Here is a 12,334-nt window from a genome sequence, read left to right as displayed (position 1 = left end):
TAAGTGATGGAGGTGTGTAAATTGTAGCACAACATACTGCAGGTTTTACTGTTTGACTTTATGAAATAATATAATCTGATTTCAAATTACCACTGGAATATGGCCATGAATCTGACAGCATCTGCTCTGATGTACAGTTCATGTATGAACAAGATGTACAGATTCATCTTTCAGGATTTACTCAACAAAAGCTAATGTGAGGACAGCCAGCCAGCCTGTAGGAGGGGAGAGATACTGTAATACCTAAGAGTGGGAGAACAATCCATTTTGTCCTTACTCTCCACATGTTCAAGGTATTTGTTGAATACTTACAATGTATGATTGACGCTTCCATAGTGATTTAGAAATACTTTTTTACTGGTTGTTGGTTCTGCATGCATAAATAATAATTTCCAACAGGTATGTGGAATGCATTGCAGGAATCAGTCATCGCTGCAGAAAAAAAGCAAACTTTTGATCGTTTTGGTTATAAATGAATAAGCGTCATAAAACCTGTTATCTTTAATGCAGGTGTCGGAAACTGTCAAAGGTCTGCAGGATCCATGTTGGCTTGATCCACTGAATTGCTACATGCTGCTATATTTTCTTTTAGGTTCTGTTTAGTTGGCTGGATAGGTGTAATTGTTTGATTTTTTTCCCCCTCCAATTCGTTTTGTACTTCTTATTTTCATTTCTTTTTATATGTTGAGTATGAGATGAGCTTTCCCTTCAGAACTGTCAGAACTGCTATAGCTGCTTCTCAGACTATTGTTGGTGAGATATACACACAGCCAAACACATTCACACTAAGCTGCATGTGTTTGGACTGTGAGAGGACCTCAAAAGGCTCCACCTAGCCAGTGGAATTAAACAGCATTGGAGAATTTTATTTTGTCTGGTTGTTGTATTCTTTTGTTAAATAACACATTCAGAAGACTATGTAGCCTTGGTAAAGTTATGTGGCTTTTTAGTGATTTGTGGTTTGCAGGATGAAATAATGTTTTAGTTCAACAAGGCTACCATTTGACTGAAAATGGGTAAATAGATTGTGTTTTTTGTGTTATGCATACTTTTCACCACTAGAATACTCCCATGTACGTCATGACAAGAGTTAAGCAACACAAGTTCATGTAAGGACAGCCAGCCAGCCTGTGGGAGGAGTGGGAGAACAATCAACTCTCTGTCCTTACGCTCCACATATTCAAGGTAATTGTTTAATACTTACACTGTATGCTTTATGCTAACCATAGTCATTTAAAGTTTAATTTCATTGTTTTTGCATGCATAAATCATTGCTATTTGTTTGATTTGCAACTGCTATGTGTAATGCATTGCAGGACTCAGTCATGGCTGCAGAAGCAAACCAGACTTGTTTTGAGGGCAGGACTCTCCAAAACTTTCAGGTCTACCTAGAACAGTCGGGAGACCACAAGGCCAGTCTCTGGTGTGTTCACAACATCCTGCCAGGTGAATTCAAAAGGTACAGAAAGAAAGGCTGTCTTCATATTTTAACTATTTCTACTACTTGCTCAGACTCAGTAGAGGTTGTGGACATCTTCTTTAAGTCTTATTGTGCAGTTTGAAGACATACAGATCATTTAGCTCATTGACTAAGCTCTTACTTCACTACTAACGTAAACTGACATGAAACTGCCAAATTATTGGTATTACTCAACTTTCATAATGAAACATTTGAGTATGCATTGGATCAGACAAATGCATTCATTTGTTTATTTTTTACCATTTCAAAGTTTTATTTGTTTACAGTCCCTTGTCCATCTCTCATGTGTTGATGCGGAATTGGAGCAGGTAAAAGCAGTCTGGATGTTCTTGGTGTTGGAAGTGGTGGAGGTATGTGATGATATACAGCAACTGCACTGCTGTTTGAACACAACATGTTGCGGTTTGCTGAAGTAGTTTGGGCTCAGTTACTAACTGAAGTGTAATTTGCATTATTGTGTCTATGTGTTTTTAAAAACCAGAGGGAAATACACTGTTCCATGATTTTATCATGTTTAATATTTCCTCTACAGACAGCTACAGTACTCAGTTGGCAAAGGCGGCCAGCTGCAGGACTCCGACCACTGCTGTAAAAATAAATGTGTCACTTTTTCAAAAATAATGCCATTGAATTTGAACTTTGAATTTCGCCCAAAGTTGTTTTTCTGTAATCATGAAATATGCAAATCTCTGTACCTATTTATGTAGGGTGTACCCAAAGTGTTCAAAGATGATCAAAGTTATACCATGGTCCGGGTGAATACTTGATTCTATAATTGGCTGCAGGATGTCTAGTAAAACGTGATATAGGATACCTACTAAGTAGTTCCAGTGAAACGGTCTGTTCACTGTTTTAAATGGAAGTGCCTTTGCAATAGCAACACATTAACAATCTCCAAGTCATATCTAAGGTTGGTCCTATTTAATGGAGTAGTGAACACTAAAATAGATTTTTTTTAAGAAATGATTGCATTATTTCAAACAAATACAAATTTAGGTGCAAAGGTTTTCACATTGAAGCAGCACAACATACAAAGTCTTGAGACTTCCTGTTTTATTCCAGGGGAAATGGATGCCCAGATGCTCACTCTACTGCAGTCTACATTTCCTGCTGTCCCGATCACTGCTGACATTGTGGAGGGCAGCTCTCAGCTCACAGACAACTTCAAAGGTATCAACAATTCAGAACGCCACACAGTGAATGTTGTTTTATCACTTTTCGATTTGTATTTTTTTACCTGATCATAATCTGCAATTAGGTCATTAGGTTTGTTATATAAAATGTTGTCATACACTGTTTTGTGTTTATTTATCTTTTTGTTTCTTTATGTCCAACTTATAGCTTTGGTAGCAAAGACCACCAACCTTCAGAAGATCCCATTTGCTTGGTATATCATGCACAGTGAGGACTATGAGAGGCAAGTCAAAGAAAAAGGAGACATGAAGACTTTTGACTTCATACACATGATTCAGGTATTATGACATTGTAGCCTGGGAACCAGACAAGCTCATGTTTTAAATGCATTTGTGAATAAGTGGCAGGCTAATTACTTATTACTTACTTTTTTGAACATTCAATTTAAAATTATGATTTTGGGTTCACTTTCTGGCCTCTGAGCTTAAATCCAAAAGGTTAAATTACAGGTTCCCCACAACTCTGTCCTTAACAGATGATCTACTTTGTGGATAACCTCGCCGACACCATCAAGTTCTACCATAGCCTTCTGAAGAAGAACGGCAGGCTTATGATCATCGTTGAAGCAGGTAAGTAGAACTATGTTTTCCATACTGCGTTCTGTCCTTCGTCCTCCTAACCTGTGTCTTAATCTTTACTGAAACGCCAGAAGATATATCAGTCTGAATTTTGCTTAATTTACCCAAGATGATACATATTTTTGTTTGTGCTGGAAAAACAGTGCTCTCTTGGGTTTTTGTGTTCAGCAGATGTTCAGGCTCACAAAGAAAAATGCTGTGTTGAGGACTGTTGAGGCTACAGCTAAAAGCCCTCTTGACTGTTACTGTATATACAATTATAAGATGACCAAGAGTTTCTCTTAACTGTAACAACATTATAAATAGTAATTATTATTACCAATATGTTATTCTGGAATCAATGTATTTCTTCAATCTCATGCTATCTAGATAACAGTGGCTGGGACGTCCTGTGGAAGACTTACACAAAGGAGCTCTGCGTTGGTGCCATCACAGAGTGCCGCTCATCAGGAGAGGTAATTGCCTGCCTGAAGAGCCAGGGTCTGAAATATGAGGAGCACGTGATTCCCAACACTTTCGACATCACTGAGTGCTTCAATCCAAGCAGCCAGACTGGACAATGTCTGCTGAATTTCTTTACAGTCAAAGATAACTTCTATCAGTCGTTCACCCCAGAGATCAGAGCAGGCATGTTAGACCTTCTCAGGAACAAGTGCAGCACTGAAAAAGATGGCAGGGTGTTCTTTAACAATAATGTGAGCTGCATACTTGTATATGCTTGAGTATGTTTTATGGACTCTTCTTGCCTTCACTTTATACGCTGCCATTTGATCAAAAGTACAGTATATTTGTCTGTTGCTAAAATGAAGTTCACCATGGGGTGTAGTTTTCAGTCTCTTTAAACTATATTCACCTCATTCACTATGTATGTGTACCAAAGTGATAAAAACAAAACTTGTAGTTGCTATTCGGTGATTAAAGTCACTACAATTGACTCAGTGTGCCTTACAAAACTTTATAGATTTCGAAAAACAATCGTATCCAAAGATTTTACTGACTTTTCTAGCTATGTGGTGAGTCTTGAATTGATTTTGTCAACCCAAATGTAGCAGTACAGTAGCAATTATTAATATTTACTAATTTATCAATACCAAAATATCTAACGATAATTGAGAACTTTAAAGTATCCCATAAACAAATAAATTGGCATTAAAGGTGAAGGAGAGTAATAGGGTTTAACTTTGACTATCAGGAACAATGAGTGGTATACAAATTAACAGAATTCATGACCTCGAAGCAGCACCTATCAAAATAAGAATTTGATAGCCATAATTAATTAATCATAGCATCATAATTTGATGGCTGCTACTGGAGTTCTACTAGATATTTCATACACACAAACCATGGAACCAAGTTCTTTATAAATGAAGATTTATTGAATTAATAACTACAGACTAAACTAATAAACAAACAAATGAAAAACAAAAATAAGAAATGAATGATTAATAAATGATGGCAACTTTCTCTCTTTAGCATTTAGCCTAGCGCAGCACCATTGTGACCATAAACGATTCTGGTTTGGCTGGGTCATCCTCCCTTTTGCCAAACTCAAGGCTACAAGACTGTAGTCCACAAACCAATGGCTGACATCACTGCTGCTACGTGCACTATTTTTACAGTCTATGTGTTGCACTACCTGTGGGTTAGGGTTGTATTATCACATAATTATAATACTTTGTCGTACTTTACGTACCTTGGTACGTAATATATATTACGTTCCTAGCTATTTTTAGCTGTTAGCTTCGATATTGCTAGCAAAGTGTTCAAAGACAATTGGGCCCAAGAGACAACCCTGACAGGACATTAATACACTGCATCAATAATACTGCTTTTCCCTGATTGACCACTGGAAGTGAGAATGTCATTCTCTGCGACAATATTTTGATTAGTGTGGCCTTTACGCCAGAGTAACTAAGATTAACCTTACGTCTCCGTAGTGCAACCAAACATCGAAACAAGTTTAGTATCAAACTAACTAATTTCAATGTATCATTTAATGACTTTACACCCTAACCTAAGAGAGAACTTACACATAGCTGGTGCAACAGGCTGCGGATGTTTCCCTAGCCTTGCCTATGAACCAGATGAATCTAAAAGCTCATCTTCTATTTGCTCTGGCAGATGCGTCTGGTCCCCCTTTTGTTCAAACAGATTTCCAGCAACTTCAGATTTGACGGGTCAATCACAACCATTTATCTCTTATGGTGTGTGTTTGAAAAGAAGACTGTAAAGAAGAGTGCCGTTAATGCATTTCAGAAGACAAGCAAGATGGTTGCAGCTTTCTGTTGAAGCGGCTAGCGTGTCAGTATTTAACAAACTTGACGATACATTTTTGCAAAAACAATTAACTGCACTTAAAGCTTTTCTTGATTGCCATAATTCTGACAGGATTTGGCAAAAGTATAATAAATGGCAATACTCGTTCACAAACATAATGTCGCCATGGTTTCAAATTGCACCGGCTGCTTAGATTCCTGTACTCTTGCTTTCTCTGTCTAGTTTTCAAATGAAACTTTATATTCTAGGTGTTTTTAAAGATTACATCTTCAGTAGAAACCAATGATGCTGAGGGCCACAGACAGGAAGTCAGAAAGTATGAAGAGACTAACACATTGATGTTTTGGTCTTTTCATGTTGAGAGTGAGGCCCTACATAATGTAATATTATAATTACAGCCTTATTGTTTAAAGGAAAGAGCTGATGGTGGGTTGTGTGTCAGAAATCCATCTGGATGTAGATGAGCTCCTTCCTAATTGGTCAGCCCTCCTTCAGCTGCAGAGACACCTAGGTTAGAATAATCCAGCTCAATGTTTTCCTGCATGCCCAGCTTCCGTCCCCTGCTAGCCTGGAGAGACATGACAGAACACAGATGTGACTTCTTGCATCAACCTCTCTTCAGCTCAATAAACACAGACTGCGTGCTTCATTTCAGTCAGGGGTCCAAACAACAGACATGTGTCAGTACCTTACAGTAAAGATAAAGGGCAGCATTCACCAACAGGAGAGTCAGCGGCAGGACGACCACTCTGATGATAAAAGGTGTCGGATCTGATCAAACACATGGACATACCATCACATCACACAACATCATGAGTCCAACACATCCTATTAAACACAACTGTAGTGACCTAAAATCTAAAATTACTTCAACATGGATACTTATTTATTAAACATACTAAACTTTATATGTAGGCTACTTCATATTTTAGTTTGTGCATATGTATGCACCTGATCTGAGAGCTCAGGATTATAATATCATGTATTTAGATGTAATTGCCTGATTTACACAAGTTATTTTTCTCTCATTTAAAATTTGTGGGTTATTGATAAGGTAACATATCCTTTGATGTAAATGTGCATTAGATTCATTGAAATTGTTTGTGCATCTATAATTATCATTCAACTACTCTTTAGGCTACTTCATTTTTCATGATGATTCAAGGCTTGTTCAGTAGCATATTTAAAAGATTATCATTCTTGTTTACTTTAGAGAATTAATGACCGGCAGTATGGATGTTTTTATGTATTTTTTTACGCCTGGAAAGTGTGATTTCCTGTTGACCTCTGGGTAATCACGCGAGAAAGGTGATGAGAAACTAAAGTTGTAGAGCAGAGTTGAGCAGGGAGTTGTCAGAAACCATTTCACCTAGCGTTTAATGTGTATTTTATATAGCTACATATGACTGTGAACTGTTTGCCCGATTATTATGCTCCGACGAGTGTGCCAAACTTACTGCTAATAACTTTACTTCCGAACAAGTGTGGTTTCGTTGGACTGTAAAGCCAGCTAACGTAGCTTGGCTAATGTGCCGCCATTGCTGGAGAGACGACGGTCGCATTCTTCGCCTGCACAAAGGGACGAGAGTGGAGATTGCGGTCAGGAGGAGTTTTGGAGTTGGTCGCGGATGTATACCGCGCTGAGGATGGTCTGCTATGGTGAATGTGTCGTTCCTGCAGCTCATCGCTTCTGTGCTTCTTCAGACGCGGTAAGAACTGTTCCTAGAACTGTTCTAACTCTACACACGGAGAGAGGGAGTTACATTTTTCTGTATCTTGATATGCATTCAGTTAATACAAAGTCAAAACTGAGATAGGCCTACTGAGTATGTGTTGTTGTTTCTCATTCTATGCTGTCAAACTGAATAGGTTCATTCATAGTTTGCAGCAGTAACATTATGTTGGGTTATTAAAACCACAATTGTTCTTTAAGCCTGTCATTAGTATTCAAGAGAGGGCGAGTGTCATGTTCTGGCAGCCGTGGCAATGAGCAGTCGTTATTATAGTTCAAAATGGTAAACGGTCAACAAGTTATCTTTATTGTGCTAGATACAACAAAACTGCAAAGCCGATGCACATTTGTCATTAACCACAATGACAGCAAGTGCACTTTAAAATAGTTAAACTGAAATAATGAATGGATTAGCCATGCTGTTTTAATCAGCAAGAGAGAGATACTGTACCAGAAATAACTTTCTAGGCAAGGAGGATGGATTATACAGGCACAGGGGAGAAGGCTACAACCTGTTTTTTGTTACATCCTTCCGTTTAGTTACTAGTTGACATGTGTAACACAATGGCAGTCATCAAAGTGTCATTCCAGAAACATGTTGTCAGCTCATCATTTTCATTCAGTTTGGACAAATCATGTTTTCCAAACCTGTAAACAGTCAGCTTACCTGAGACAGTGAGAGAGAGCATACGGCTCTCAGAAGAGAAGTTATGAGATAAAACAGAGACGTGATAAACACAGCTGTAGCTTCCTTGGTGAGCGGGCTCTGCAGCAGGAAACAGGAAGTGGGCAGAGTGATTGACAGCAGGCATGGTGTAATTGTGTGCTGAGTTGGAAGAGGTAAAGGTGAGCTGAAAGGAGCCTCCTGGGTACTGTGGATGAATGAAGCAGCTGATGTTGAAGATGGAGCCCCTGAACACCCGAAACCCTTGCTGCTGGGCCTCGGAGTCCCCGTCCATGGAGATGTTGGGTGGAAACAGTAGGTCTGTAAACACAGAGAGACAAATGGCTGAAGCAGCAAGTCTGTAAACACAGAGATGATTGGCTGAAGCAGCAGGTTTGTAAACACAGATAGATGAATGGATGAAGCAGGTCTGTAACAGGTTCATCACCAAACATCCAAAGCAAGAGTTGGGCCCCAGACAACACACACAGAGGGAGTATTACTTCATTCTCTGCTCAGGACGCCATTACTCCACTATATCTTTACATAGCAAATTTATTGTTTACTGCTATATTAATGTTCTGAATGTCATATACAGAACCTTTTACATTTCGAATGATCTCCTCCTTTAGCCACACTCACTCCTCTTTCTGTTCTCCTCCATGATGCTTTCAGGTGTGTCCCACTTGTTTTTCCCACCTTTCTGACGTCACACCTGAGTTAGTCTATATTCAGGTGCCGCCGGAAATTCCGCCTCTTGTCCCTCATTTCAGAGGGATGTCCCAAACATTACACTTTCTTTGTTTTGGAATTTAAACTCCGGTGGATTGGAGGACTATGGTTAAATCCAGACAGCTAGCTAGACTATCTGTCGAATCTGAGTTTTCTGTTGCACGACTAAAACCTTTGAACGTACACATGTTCCACCAAAACGAGTTCCTTCCCGAGGCTATTTTGCAGAGGAAACATTGCTCCGTCTGGCGCTCCCAAGACGATTGTGATTGGTTTAAAGAAAAGCCAATAAATCCGAGCATGTTTTTCTTCCATCCCGGAATGCTGTGTGGACTAGACAGACCCTCCTCCACAGCGCTGTCGAGGAATGTCTGGCAACTCAAGACTACACCTGAGTTGTACAACTCGGAAAAACCATTATATGTAACAGGGTGGGGGACTCTAGCCAAGTTTGCAATTGTCGGCAATACTAGTTGATAACAACGCATTATGTGGTAGCCTATTTTGTGTGTACAAACACCATCGTAACATGTTTACAGATAGAAGATGGACGGTACTGTGTGTACAACTGATTGAAAACCTGTAAACAGTCAGCTTACCTGAGACAGCGAGAGAGAGCATACGGCTCTCAGAGGAGAAGTTATGAGATAAAACAGAGACGTGATAAACACAGCTGTATTTTCCATGGTGGACGGGCTCTGCAGCAGGAAACAGGAAGTGGGCAGAGTGATTGACAGCTGGTTGGGTGTAGCTGTGTGTGGAATTCAAGGAGGTAAAGGTGAGCTGAAAGGAGCCTCCTGGGTACTGTGGCTGAATGGAGCAGCTGATGTTGAAGGTAGAGCCAATGAACACCTGAAAGCGTTGCTGCTGGGCCTCAGAGTTCCCGTCCATGGACGAGGACACAGAGATCTTGGGCTGAAACAGATCTGTAAACACAGAGGATGTGTCCTAAATCATGCACTCACCACTAGTTGTTATAGTCCGCTATTGTAGTGCTGTCTGATTGTATAGTGAGAATTGTTATACCCTTTATAGTGGACTCAAAGTATCCCACAATGCATCACAAGGAAAATAACAGACGGATGAGAGGAGAGAGAGCATCGTAATAATGTAGGCCTAAGTCATTTCCGTTTCATTTGCGATGATATGTTGAAGTTTCTTGTACTAGTTTATGTAATAAATTACGGCACTATGGCAAAAGTGCCATTGGCAGCGCAAAAAAGTTCAAACTAGATGTGGTACTTTTTTGAATTTATAAATATTTATAATGTAAAGGCCTAGCATCACAGATTTTAATAACGTCTTGCAAGAGCAGCATGTCTCAGTTTTCTAGTTATTCTGTTTCTTTTAATTAAAAATGTTTAAATGATTGTGAGAACACAGAAAGATTGACATTGATTGGTGTGGCATTTCCATAGAGCTCTGAAATCTGTTTGTAATGAGTATTACTATGTTTTTTCCAATGTATTAGTTTTTCTCTGAGGGCAGGACAACGATGTTTAATGTGAGCATAGCAGCGCATCACAACACAAATGGCCACACTGTACTTTGTATTTATTCATTTGGTAATTCATTGGTTAAATAATTTGTATTTATTAGTTTGAATGGTATGCAACTCTGCCTACCCGATGCCCCTCAGGTGTATGCCGGTGTGTTAATGGTGCAGACCCACAGAGAGATGATTGGCTGAAGCAGCGCTCAGTCTGAAAACATGTGCACCGTTTTGCTTCAGTTTCCGGGTTGAACGACATGTTTCCTTGGACAGGTGTGCTACTGTCTTTGAGGTAAGTTTTATTTCGTTTGGTGGGTGTGTCAGAGGTATTACCATTCAGCAGCAACGTGTATATATACCCAAACCACTGACTGTCACAGTGAGAGGAAGGAGCACACTTGAAACATTACTGTCATAGAGGATGTCATGGATGGGCTTACCTGAGCAGGTGAGATTCAGGGCGATGTGAAAGTGCCATGGTGTTACACAGTCTCTCAGAAGAGTTTCAGACTGAACACAGTCAGAGCTGACCCTCCACATAGCTCTGTATGAAGACTCCTCTTTCCCATCTACAGAAACAGCAGAGCCACAGTCCAGTTCTGTACAGGTGGCAGCTGCTGTCTCTGGGGTGATGTCATAGTTAATCACTGGTCTCCAGTCCAGATGTTTCAGCTCCACTATTCCTGCACAGCGACTGTCTCCTCCCACCACCCTAACAGGCTCTGAAAAGAAACAAAAGTCTTGAGTAAAATAATGTCATTTTCAGGCGAACAGGAATTAACCAAATCAAAGCTGCAGCTCTTCTTCTACCTGAGCAGGTGAGTCCAACTACTTTGCCAGGTGAGCAGGTGACATTTATATCTGAGCCTGAGCTTCTACAGTCCAGGAGAGCAGACTCATGGCCTCCACACTGGAACTCTTTGGTCCACATTGGGGCTTCCACTTCTCCATAGTGCACCCCCTGCAGGACTGAAGGAGCCCCACAGCCAAGCTCCCTACAGACCACCTCTGCATCCTGCTGGTCAAAGTCAGCTTCACACACCGAGGACCACCGCTGGGGAGACTGGTTAGTCTTCACCTCCAGTCTGCCTGAGCACAGACTAGTCCCATTCACTAGCCTGACAAATTCTGGAGAGATGACAGAAGATAAAAAAAGAGATAAAACACTTAAAAACATAAAAACCTGGGTGACCTTCAATTTCCTGATGTTCACCTTACAGACGGAACTGAACTTATTGTAATTTGCCTCAAACTCCCTGGGGCTGATCTTTCTCCTTTTAGGAAGTTGGGTGTGGATATACTGCACAGCCCCCAGCTGAGCTGAGCTGCTCAAAGTTGTGACCAGTAGGTCATTGGTGCCTGTTAAGCTGGCAACCAAAGAACCTGCTGGTGGAAACCAGAAAGCTGTCAAGCTGAAGGAGTTCTTTCAGGCTAGTTGGTGGTTGGCCCAGTGGACTCCTTATGACTTCTTCATAAACATATATATATATATATATGGTCTTAATTTCTATTATTTTACACGGGATCGGGCTTGCGCTTCAGGTTGCATGGTAAATGAGCGGTCAGGTGATGTGTTTCGATTAGCGTGAAAATGGATCCTGAGGAGGTGAAACGGAGGCTGGTCTCTGGAGGACTTAATTCATTTCTTTGTTCCAACTTCCAAGTGGCCTATAGCCTCCGTTAGTCATGAATAAATGATGTTAAAAAATGTATAAATAAGGCACAGTCTCTTTTTTCTTTCACTCCCTTTTCCGCCGAGTGGTGCGTGTGCCCGCTCGCGGTGTGAAGCGCGTGTCCGTACTATTGCACTCCGACACTCTAATCACTGCTGATAGACGGCCTTTTGTACAGTCGGGCTGTAAACGGGTTTGTGCTTTTAAAAAGCTGTCAATCAAAATGTACTTGTCGGGCTCGGGCCGAACTCTGTTGGGCTCGGGCCTTTTCGGGCCATACTTTTAAGGCCCAATTACAGCTCTAAGGCAGATATTTATTTTTAAAGGCCAGTTATTTCATGGATCTAGGATACTAAGCATCCTGATGAAGTTCCCTTGGCCTTTGTAATTAAAATAGCCTCACATCATCACATACCCTTCACCATACCTAGAGATTGGCATGGTTTTATTTCAGTTAGCCTAATAGCTGGTTTGATTTGCATTGAGAGATGATTTTATGGAAAGTACCCCAT

At 40.4% G+C, this 12,334-nt stretch overlaps 2 protein-coding genes across 2 annotated transcripts; one reads left to right on the top strand and one right to left on the bottom strand.

The window, feature by feature from the left end:
- Positions 1-961: 961 nt before the first annotated feature.
- Positions 962-4,186, top strand: LOC144525079 (histamine N-methyltransferase-like). Its single transcript, XM_078261568.1, has 7 exons — positions 962-1,185; positions 1,317-1,459; positions 1,778-1,830; positions 2,543-2,650; positions 2,822-2,952; positions 3,150-3,243; positions 3,622-4,186. The coding sequence occupies exons 2-7, from the start codon at positions 1,326-1,328 to the stop codon at positions 3,972-3,974; spliced, it is 873 nt and encodes a 290-aa protein (XP_078117694.1). The 5' UTR covers positions 962-1,185; positions 1,317-1,325; the 3' UTR covers positions 3,975-4,186.
- Positions 4,187-4,606: 420 nt separating this feature from the next.
- On the bottom strand, positions 4,607-12,100 carry LOC144525810 (uncharacterized). Its single transcript, XM_078262874.1, has 7 exons — positions 12,052-12,100; positions 10,960-11,277; positions 10,590-10,871; positions 9,257-9,583; positions 7,929-8,246; positions 6,218-6,300; positions 4,607-6,097 (listed from the first exon to the last, which is right to left on the bottom strand). The coding sequence occupies exons 1-7, from the start codon at positions 12,098-12,100 to the stop codon at positions 6,002-6,004; spliced, it is 1,473 nt and encodes a 490-aa protein (XP_078119000.1). The 3' UTR covers positions 4,607-6,001.
- Between the last annotated feature and the right edge of the window lie 234 nt (positions 12,101-12,334).

This window comes from Sander vitreus, chromosome 11, assembly GCF_031162955.1.
Source record: "Sander vitreus isolate 19-12246 chromosome 11, sanVit1, whole genome shotgun sequence".
In the NCBI taxonomy this organism is placed as follows: Eukaryota; Metazoa; Chordata; class Actinopteri; order Perciformes; family Percidae; genus Sander; species Sander vitreus.
This window is presented reverse-complemented; position numbering and strand designations above follow the sequence as displayed.

Coding starts and splice junctions, on each gene's coding strand:
- LOC144525079 (XM_078261568.1), top strand. CDS start 1,326: ATGGCTGCAGAAGCAAACCAGACTTGTTTTGAGGGCAGGACTCTCCAA. Junction 1,831..2,542: donor TGGTGTTGGAAGTGGTGGAG/GTATGTGATGAT, acceptor GTTTTATTCCAG/GGGAAATGGATGCCCAGATG. Junction 2,953..3,149: donor ACTTCATACACATGATTCAG/GTATTATGACAT, acceptor TGTCCTTAACAG/ATGATCTACTTTGTGGATAA.
- LOC144525810 (XM_078262874.1), bottom strand. CDS start 12,100: ATGGCCCGAAAAGGCCCGAGCCCAACAGAGTTCGGCCCGAGCCCGACA. Junction 11,278..12,051: donor GTTCGGCCCGAGCCCGACAA/GTACATTTTGAT, acceptor TCATCTCTCCAG/AATTTGTCAGGCTAGTGAAT. Junction 8,247..9,256: donor GCTCTCTCTCGCTGTCTCAG/GTAAGCTGACTG, acceptor CTGTGTTTACAG/ACCTACTGTTTCCACCCAAC.